Source organism: Megascapheus bottae, chromosome 6 (assembly GCF_031878675.1).
Source record: "Megascapheus bottae isolate mThoBot1 chromosome 6, mThoBot2.hap1, whole genome shotgun sequence".
NCBI classification, from domain to species: Eukaryota; Metazoa; Chordata; class Mammalia; order Rodentia; family Geomyidae; genus Megascapheus; species Megascapheus bottae.
Window position 1 is genome coordinate 70,458,625 of NC_143514.1, and position 10,391 is coordinate 70,469,015.

Below are 10,391 nucleotides of genomic sequence, written 5' to 3' on the forward strand. Positions count from 1 at the left end.
GCTGTGATTTCTACTTCAGACAGCAGGACTAATGACCAGGCTGCTCTGAGATTCCCCCTTCCATTAGTCCTCAAAACAACCAACTGGAGCTGAGGCTGTGGCTGAAGAGTAGGTGGTTCAAGTGGTAGAGCCCTAGTCTTGAGGAAAGCCCAAGGACAGAGCTCAGGCCCCGAGTTCAGTCCCGAGGCCTGGCAAAAACAAAAAAAACATAACACTAATTGCCCTTATCAACTGTGTGTGTCTTCTGAAAGGGAGCAAATCCCTTTTGACATACTTCCATTCTGTTCAATTGCTGTGTTGACTTTCAAATGTCAAAGTTCAATACAGTTTCCAGTAAAGTATTTCATCAGTACTACCAAGAACACAAAAGAAAATACAAACATTAAGTCTGGCAAGGATTTATTAGGAAGCTTATTAGTCACAGTGAATAAAAGCCATGAACAGAGAACTCAAGAGATCTCCAAATTCCAGCAATGGGCTAACAATACAAGTTAAAAGCTAGTGAACATTAGGGAGGCCCAAAGGGAAATCAGAACTAAGTCTCAAACTTAGCCCAAGCAGGTTACAGCACACACAAAAAACAATTCCCATGCTCTCTCTGACAGCTTAGCTAGGCAATGAGGAAAAAAACTTTCCCAGGCGACCAAGCGCCAGGAGATTCCTTTCTGCCTTTCAGCTTTGCCACAGGACACTGTGCATATCAGACAACTCCAAGCTGGGCAACTTAACAAATGCCGAGCAATGACAGAGAGAAGGAACAAGCAGACATGTCTCTCTAGGTAGAGACCCTCATGATAGCAAGAAAGAAAGAAAGAAAGAAAAACACCCACAAACCAGAGGCTTTGGAAAGATTCCAGCAGCCCAGAAGTTTCCATTACGGAAAAAAAAAAATAAATCACACAAAAATTCTGCCACAAGCACTTAGGATTCCATGGCCACACTGAATGGAAAAGCAAGTGCTACCCATGACCGCTGGATGCCACCCGGCCCAAGACCGCTATGGGCAGGGCCTAGAGAGCCATGGCGGACCTCGGTACCCACACCTCTCCTCAGGCCAGGTTTCTGCACAACCTCTAAAATGAAGCCTGGTCGGGGCACAGCAGAAACTCTCACTAGAGCTTCATCTTCATCCTTCCCAGTGGGTAGTCACACGAGTCCACTGGCAGCGTGTGAGGGAGCCCAGGCCAGCCTTAGGAAATGAAGTGTGTCTGGGGAGAAACCTGGTGGACCCGGTGGTCTGCTGGGTTGGCCGAGGCTTCATAATTGCAGATGGTCACCTCGTGTCGGCGAAGCTGCAAGAAAATGGGAGGCCAGGTCAGCTGCTACAAGAAAGGGTCTATCCTAGGGCACTCTGCAGGGGTCCTTATCCAGTGCCTAAAGCTCCCCTCTGTTGACACCAAGTTGAGAAGCCTGCAAAAGCTACCAATCGAGAAAATCCGTCCCATTCACTGCCGTGGGACCCTGTGAGAAGAGGCCTTCTCTCACTACCTTCACTCTGGAGGACAGCTCACAATGATGAAACCAAGAAAAATTCCAAGTACAGCATGTGACACCTCACTTGTTCTTTCGTTTCCCTCCCAGCCCCAAACCCATGATGTACAGACATGTATTAACACTCTTACCTCTGTCCATTCTCCTCTCAGGCCAATATAAAAGACCTTTGTGGTATCTGCTCCAAAGTTTTTAGAAATATGAATTGAGAGATGATACACATTTGAAAAGCGGGAAATTCTAGAAGATGGCATGAAGGGAGAAAAGACACAAGTTACTATTTAGTGAGCGTTCCACCACTAAGGCAAACAAGAGCTCAGCTCCCTGTGGTACAAGCCAGGCAAATCACAGAACACACTTGGGTTCTTTCTCCCTTGTACAAGCAATAATTCAGTAAATATTTACTAGGTATCTGTCACATCCTGTCTGCAACAGTAGACATAAAGTGAAGACTCACCACTCCTACCCGCAGGAACAGGAAGGAGAAACAGGACACAACCAGACTTCTAAAGTGTTGGACAAAGACAACACTAATAACAAGGTGCTGAGGTCACATGTAACTCGACTTACTCACTAGAAACCCTCCATGGAAAAAGAGAATTCTGAAAACATGTTTTCTGAGACTAGGACAACATCCAGACCTGCCAAGTGCTCACCATTTAACAAGTCTCTGGCCTGCAGTGAATCACAAGTTTCCCAGGCTGCCAGGCACTGGTGGCACACAGCTGTAATCCTAGCTACATAGAAGGCTGACACCTGGACGATCACGATTCGAAGCCAGACCAGCAGAAAAGCCTTGAAGCTTTGATCTCCAATTAACCAGAAAATTGTCAGACTGGAAGCTGGGTACCAGTGGCTTACACCTGAAATCCTAGCTACTCAGGAAGCTGAGATCTAAGGATTGCAGTTCAAAGCCAGACAGGACAGGAAAGCCTAAAGAATCTTAGATCCAATGAACTATTAAAAAGCTGGAAGTGGACCTGTAGCTCAAGTGGTAGAGTGCTACCCTTGAGCAAAAAAAAAAAAGCTCAGGGACAGCACCCAGTCCTGAGCTTCACATCTTAACACCAACACATATACTCACACAAAAATGTTAAGACTGGTCGAGTGCGGTGGCTCATGCCTGTAATCCTAGCTACTCAGGAGGCTGAGTGCTGAGGATAGTGGTTCAAAGCCAACCTGGGCACTGAAGACTGTGAGACTCTTATCTCCAATTAACCATCAGAAAACTGGAAGTGGCACTGTGGCTCAATGGGTAGGGTAGTCGCCTTGAGTTGAAGAGCTCAGGGACAGCGCCCAGGCCCAGAGTTCAAGCCCCACGCTGACAAAAAAGTTACACTGGAGGTGTGACTTTCAGCAGCAGAGCGAAAACACCACACAAAAACTTGAAAGCAAGTTTAAGTCCTAGTAATCGTGTGTGTGTGTAAGAGCTTGTGCATGCTCACGTGCCCACACACACAAGCCAGGGATCAAGCCTCACTTCCAATGCCAAGAAGACGGGGCAGGAGGAACAGACTGATAAGACAACTAGTCAAGCTCTACATGTGCCAGTGCACACACTGCAAGCACATGGCAAGGGAAAGAGAAGCCACAGACCTGCTGGTGCATACTTGCAAATCCCAACACCAGGAGGCTGAGACAGGGGGATCATGAAGTCACCTGGCTACATGGTTGATACCCTAATGAGAAAACATTTAAAAAGCCAGAGAAGGAAAACAGGTCCCATGCTTACTTTGTAGCATATTCTAACTCCCCAGTAAGATCCCGGTTCAGACTAAAGGTTTGATCTGGCTCCCTTTCGGTATCATCAAACGACATCTGCGGAATGTTCTTATATCTGAGAAAGAAAAATCAAAAGTTAAAACACATAGGGCTGGGATTTTTGCCTAGTGGTAGATTGCTTGCCTAGCATGCACGAAGACCTGGGTTCAGTTCCTTGGTACCACATACATAGAAAAAAGCTGGAAGTGGTGCTGTGGCTCAAGTGGTAGAGCTCTGGCCTTGAGAAAGTCCAAGGACAGTGCTCAGGCCCTGAGCTTAAGCCCAGGACTGGGGGGGAGGGGGGAAGTTAAAACACATAAAATCATCTGCACTTCTGCTTAACTGTTCACTTGGCTTTAGGTCCATCAAAGGAGGTAAAAAAGTGGGGTCAAATTTAAAAAAAAAAAATATTTAAGCCAATAAGCAAATTGCTGAGACCTGGGGTACAGAGGGGCCTAGCCCTGTAGCCCCAGCTATCTGGAAGTCAGAAGAGGCAGGATTACTTGAGCCCAGGAATTCAGGGCCAGCTTGGGGAACACTGCAAGACCATGCCTCAGGGAAAAAGAAAAAAACCAGTGGCATCTTTGAGGTGGTTAGGATCACATGACAAACAATACATAGACAGCTAGGTCACCAGCAATGAGTGCCTGGGAGAACCAGCAACTCAGCACAAAACCAGCAGCTCAACTGCGGTGTGAAATCAACTGGAGCACTCTAGGAAAGCAACACAGACAGCAGAAACATTAAACACTGTGGAGAGATAAGATCAGGTGACCCAATCTTCCAGCATTTCTGCAGTCCAAACAGTACCAGATACACTCATCATGATTACAGATCTTAAAATTATGAAGATAATACAATTTGGGGATTTCCATTTTGAAAAAGCATGCAAGTTTGCAAACCCACAAATGATTTTTGGGAAATCAAGGTGAAACCTCTAGAAAAAAACATTTGTCCCTATCACCCACAAATTCTAAAGCACCAAGCCACCTCCAGGGTATCTGGTTAATCTCTGCACAAATGAGGCACCTAGATTTTAGATGTAGCAAAACACAAGAGAGCAAATGTTAGCTTGGAAGTGTTTCTAAGAATGATACAGAGCAGAATATAATAAGTGGCCATTTATTTATTGCCAGTCCTGGGCCTAAGCTCTGTCCTTGGACTTTCTCAAGGCTAGAGCTCTACCACTTGAGCCTCAGCACCACTTCCATCTTTTTTCTATGTATAAGGTACTAAGGAATGGAACCCGTGTCTTTGTGCATGCTAGGCAAGAATGAGACGCCCTCAATTCAAGTACCAGCAAAAAAAAAAGCCGGGTACTATGGCTCATGCCTGTAATCCTAGCTACTCAGGAGGCTGAGATCTGAGGATCAAGGTTCAAAGCCAGCCTAGGCACAAAAGGACCTAAGACTCTTATCTCCCAATTCACCTCTAGAAAATGGGAAGTGGGGCTTGGCTCAAGGGTAGGGCAGTAGCCTTGAGCCGAAGAGCTCAGGGGCAGCACCCAGGCTGAGTTCAAGCCTCATGACCTACCCCACCCCCCAAAAAAAGCAGAATACATATACAATTCACAACTAGGCTTAGTAGATCACACCTGTAAACCTAGCACTGAGAAAGCAGAAACAGGAGCATCACCAGTTTGAGGCCAACTTCAGACTAGTAAGACTTCATCTCAAAGAGCCAAAGAGGGGTGGAGGTGTGGCTCAGTGATTAACTGAAATGTGAGGCCCTCAATTCAAACCACAAAAAAAAAATTAAAAAATAAAACACAATGAAATATCAACTCATTAGGATGGCTGTTATCAAAAAGGTAAGAAACACTGGTGAGAAGGCAAAGAGAAACTATATATACCATTAACGGAATGCAAATTAGGACAGTCACTATGGCAAGGAGAATCCTCAAAAACAAGGGAAAGTGCCTGGCGACTCTGCCTGTAATCGTAGCTACTCAGGAGTCCGAAAACTGAGGATTGTGTTTTGAAGACAGTTGAGGCAGAAAAGTCCGTGAGATTCCAGAAAAAGCTGGAAATGGAACTATGATTCAAATAGTAGAGCTCCAGCCTGGAGCACAAGGAGGCTCCGGGAGAACACCTGGCCCTGAGTTCAAGTCCCAGGTCCAGAAAGAAAAAAAAACAAGGAACAGAACTACCATATGATCCAACAGGGCTATCTGCCCACCGAAAGGGAAATTATGCCAGACGTCAACTTGGGTGCTAGTGGCTCACGCCTGTAATCTTAGCTACTCTATAGAGGCTGAGATCTGAGGATTGCAGTTCAAAGCAGCCCGGGCAGGAAAGTATTAGACTCTTACCTCAGGACAATCACTAAAAAGCCAGAAGTGCTGGTGTAGCTCAAGTGGAATAGTGCTAGTAGCTTAGAGCAAGAAAGCCAAGTGATAAGCTAAGGTCAAGTTCAAACCCCAGCATGGACAAACACACTGATACACAAAGAAACATTTATTGCACTATTCACAGTAGCACAGATATAGACTCATGAGTGAAAGAAGAAAATGGTATATATACACTGTGAAGAATTAAGTCATAAAAAGCAACGTCTGTCATTTGGGAGAACATGGATGAGCCTAGAGGACATTATGTTAAGTCCATCAGCTACAGAATAAAAACCATGTCCTTATTTACCTATGGAAGCTATACAAGCTGATCTCACAGAAACAGCATAAAATAGTGCTTAGGCCAGGTGCCAATGGCTCACACCTGTAATCCTAGCTACTCAGGAGGCTAAGATCTGAGGCTCAATATTCAAAGCCAGCCCAGGCAGGTAAGTTCATGAGACTCTTATCTCTAATTGAACAGCAAAAGGCTGAAAGTAGAGGTGTGGCTCAAGTGATAGAGAACTAGCGTTGCACTTCAGGGACAGTGCCCAGGCTCTGAGTTCAAGCCCCAGGACCAGCACAAAAAAAATAAATGTTCACACTGTGAAGTACCAGTAACTCGTGTCTATAATCTGTCTAATCCTAGCTACTCCGGATACTGAAATCCAGGAAGCAAGACTGAAAGCCCATGAGACTCCAATCTCAACTTAAACAGCAAAAAGCTGGTCTGGAGTCATGGCTCAAGTGGCAGAATACCAGCTGAGCAATTCCAAACTCTTGAGTTCAAAATCTCAGTACTACCAGGTGCCAGTAGCTAATCAGAAAACAGATCTGAGGATCATAGTATGAAGTCAGCCAAGGCAGGAAAATCCATGAGATTCATCTCCAATGAACCACCAAAACGCTGGAAATGGAGCTGTGACTCAAGTGGAAGAACTATCCTTGGGCAAAAAAGCTAAGGAACAGCAACCAGGACCTGAGTTCAAGTTCTAGTATAGCACATATACATATATGCATGCATGTGCGTGTACACATGCATGTGTGCACACACACAAAGATGTAATACCATTTTACCCCAAAATACTTCAATATATATATATATATATATATATATATATATATATATATATATATATATATATATTTTTTTTTTTTTTTTTTTTTTTTTTTTTTTTGCCAGTCCAGGGGCTTGAACTGAGGGCCTGGGCACTGTCCCTGAGCTTCTTTTGTTCAAGGCTAGCTCTTTACCACTTGAGGCACAGCACCATTTCTGGCTTTTTCACTGTATGTGATACTGAGGAATGGAACCCAGGGCTTCATGCATGCTAGGCAAGCACTCTACCACTAAGCCACGTTTCCAGCCCAAAGATTTTTTTTTTTTTTTTTTTTTGCCAGTCCTGAGGCTTGAACTCAGGGTCTAGGCACTGTCCTTGGACACTTTTTGCTCAAAGGTAGCACTCCGCCACTAGAGCCACAGTGCTACTTCTGGCTTTTTCTGTGTATGTGGTTCCAGGGAATCGAACCCAGGGCTTCATGCATGCTAGGCGAGCACACTACCACTAGGCCATGCTCCGGGCCCCCATTTTTACAACTCTTGTGTTCTTTCATCCATCTATCTATCTACCTGTCTTTCATCTACCTATCAACCTATTTATGTGGCATTTAGGGTTTGACTTTGTAAGGCCTTGAATTTGCTTAGGCTAACCTTCTACCTTTGAACTAAATCTCCAGTCTGGCAATTTACTCATTTTCTGCTCTAAATGGTTTCCAACATCCATCCTTCATCTCTTGGCCTTCTGAATAGGTAGAATTCCAGCTGTGACGCACTGCATCTGTCTACCATTTTCTCTGAATTCAGGTTGTGTTTGGACCCATAACACCAGCTCTGGTGGCATCCACAGATGTAATTTCATAAGAACACAGAACCTTGCTAACTGAAGTCCACAAAAACTCGACTGGAGAAATTCCACACTAACACATGTGAAGATGACTACTATATAAAATGGAGGAAGATTCAACATTTCCTCTTGCCAAGTGTAGAATCAGAAAGATCAGTGGACGTCTGCAGCTGGGTTAAGAAAAGTGCAAAGTCATCAACGACTGGCAGTTACTGAATGATGAATACTGGGGGGGGAGGGGGGGAGGGAAGGGAACAAGCTCTTGGCCCTAAAGATGCTTCATCTAAACTATCACCGGAGTGGGATTCAGGAGTACGGTACTTGCCTTAGAACCCAGGACCTTGCAGATATACTATCTCCAGCACAAGGAAAAAAAAAAAAATTGAAGTCATTAATGCTGGAAGAGAACAATCTGTTTCAAAAAGAGACTACAGGCTGAGAGTGTGGCCTAGTGGTAGAGTGCTTGCCTAGCATGCACAAAGACCCGGGTTCAATTCCTTGGTACCACATACATAGAAAAGCCAGAAGTGATGCTGTGGCTTAAGTGGTAGAGCACTAGCCTTGAGGAAAGCCCAAGGACAGTGCTCAGGCCCTAAGTTCAAGAAAAAGAGAGAAGTGGGGGGGGGGGGGGGTTATAAAAGCTGGTAAAAGAAAAAATGCATTCTGGAATAAACCACAGGAAGAGAACCAGGAGCATCCGGAGGGCCTAAGCCCTTGTCACTTACAGTCTCATCTCTGAGGGATGGGAGTCATCATCCTCTCCCATTATAATGATGCCTTTGAGTTTGACATTGCCCGTAAATCTGCCAAAATGCACAAGAAAACACTGTCAACTTAGGGTTCATTTCTTGACGAGCTTTGACTCCCCCCACCCTCCCTCTACCAGCAAGACCTTTCCCTTTCTGACCTCATTCTACTCATCTGGCAGTCTTCTACCTGATTATTTCTAAGATCCTGCCCATCTCTGGCAGTGTGAAATTATAAAAATTCCCCGCAACTTCTCAGCTACCATTCAGTAAACACGTCTGTTTCTAGTCTGCACCGAGCGTGCCAGGATGCTTGCTTTCTCAAGCCCACCGGAAGTAATTTACCCAATTTCTAGAAAACAGGTGAGTCCTCTAGTAACCAAAGACAGAAGCTGAGTGAAAAGGCAGCTGTACAGCCTTGGCCTCAGGTGGTACTTACGGAATATTAAACAGAAGCTCTTCATCTCCATCACTTTCAACGAACTGGGGAGAGGGAGAAGAAAGCAACAAATATTTGCTGAGAGGCTACAATTTCAGGTATCTCCCACCCTGTTCTACAAACTGGATACAATGCAAACAGACTTGCTTGGAGGTGCTAATTTATTTCACCCACAGTGCCCTCAACACGGACACAGCCCAGCCAACTGGACAGGTCCCGACGGGGAGGCCCCTCGGGCCGTGGATGGGAAGGCCCGTGTTTGTGTACGTGACTTCTTCTGCAGAGCGGGTCCGTGGCCTCCAAAAGCCTCCAGGCTCGGACACACCCATCGCCTCCCCGGCGTTGCTCTGCACCAGACCATTTCCGCTCGGGCAGCCATTGGGACCACGGAGGGTCTCGCGGCCAACCCTCCTTCCCTCCCTCCCCGTCCCGGCCCTGGAATATGGCTGCGTAGCGCCGGAGCGCCCGCCTGGCCTCTCTGGGCCTCAGTTTCCCTAGGTGGGGATGGGGGAAGAATCAACCCTACTCATTTCCCAAACGGCCAGGCTGTCACAGGGAAGCGCCGGGCGAGCGGGCTGTGGTTATTCTCAACCTGGGCCGGGACGCGGACCGGGCCGGGCCCACCTTGGAGCGGTCGGCCCGCTCCTCCCACGGCTTGAACACGCCGCGGCCGCTGCCCTCGCGGCTCTCGTTGAGGCACTGCAGCCGCTCCAGGTCGATGCGCAGGTACAGGCCGTAGGCCAGGCCGCGCTGCTCGGGTGGCTCCTCTCGTTCGGCGGCGCAGCGGCAGCCGCCCCCACCGTGGCTGTGGCCGTGCGACATGGCGATGCCGCCGCCCCGAGACTGTCGCTGCCTCACCGCTCGTTCGCCGGCGCCCAGCTCGCCGCGCTCCAGCCGCCAAGCGCCGCCGCGTCCGCCGCGTCGTAAAAGGCGCTCCCGCGCCGCGCAGGCGCCCTGGCAAGGGGGCGTGCCCTACCTGAGCGGGCCGGGATTGACATCTGAGCTGCGCATGCCCAGGTGAGGCTTGTGGCTGCCTAACCTTTCGCAGCAGCCGCCCGGGGTCCCCGTAGACCAAAGTCTTCTTTGATAACCATATTTCTTGGCTTCTTTCGGAACGAATCGTCTGACCCGCGGCTTGGTCGGTGAGCTCTGTGCACGCCGGGATGGAGGCAGGTGCTGGCTTGGCCCTAGACCTGAGGCCCCGGGGGAACGCATTTTCCTTATGCGAGCACTGGTTCCTTGTCTGCAAAATGGAGAACGGTATCTGTCATCAGGATCTCTGGGAGCAGTAAACAAATGGGGCCCGGCTGAGGCGGGAGGACCAGGGCCTAGAGGACAGCCGAGGCCGCAGACGGAGACCTATCTCAAAAACAGCACCATGCCTCCGTTCAGCGGCTGAGACGAAGTACATGTTGCCTGTGACCATACTTGGACGTCCAAGCACTGACACGCACTTAGCAATGGGGTCTTGGGCCAGGGCTTTAGTCCTTTCTGAAGTTAAGCTTATCCCCTGTAAAGTGAAAGGCATGAACTAAATGATCTGTGTGTGTGTGTGTTGGTGTTGATTCAAGGGGTTGAACCTAGGGCCTTGGCACTGTATGTGAACTTTTTGCCCAAGACAAGTGCTTTTCCACTTGGCCCATAGTGGTTAATTCGAGGTAAGTGTCTCCTGACGTTTCTTACCTGAGCTAGCTTCCAGCTGCAATAGTTTCAGCCTCCTATGG

At 47.6% G+C, this 10,391-nt stretch overlaps 1 protein-coding gene across 1 annotated transcript; it reads right to left on the reverse strand.

Annotated features, from left to right (window-relative positions):
- Positions 1-382: 382 nt before the first annotated feature.
- Positions 383-9,567, reverse strand: Pithd1 (PITH domain containing 1). Its single transcript, XM_090335576.1, has 6 exons — positions 9,292-9,567; positions 8,668-8,711; positions 8,208-8,285; positions 3,224-3,328; positions 1,623-1,731; positions 383-1,292 (listed from the first exon to the last, which is right to left on the reverse strand). The coding sequence occupies exons 1-6, from the start codon at positions 9,487-9,489 to the stop codon at positions 1,191-1,193; spliced, it is 636 nt and encodes a 211-aa protein (XP_090191702.1). The 5' UTR covers positions 9,490-9,567; the 3' UTR covers positions 383-1,190.
- Between the last annotated feature and the right edge of the window lie 824 nt (positions 9,568-10,391).

What these genes read in the sequence shown, in the direction of transcription:
- Pithd1 (XM_090335576.1), bottom strand. Translation starts at nt 9,489, where the DNA reads ATGTCGCACGGCCACAGCCACGGTGGGGGCGGCTGCCGCTGCGCCGCC. An exon ending in AGCGGGCCGACCGCTCCAAG is followed by an intron (nt 8,712 to 9,291) that starts GTGGGCCCGGCC and finishes CCCTCTCCCCAG; the next exon opens with TTCGTTGAAAGTGATGGAGA. An exon ending in GAGCTTCTGTTTAATATTCC is followed by an intron (nt 8,286 to 8,667) that starts GTAAGTACCACC and finishes GCATTTTGGCAG; the next exon opens with ATTTACGGGCAATGTCAAAC.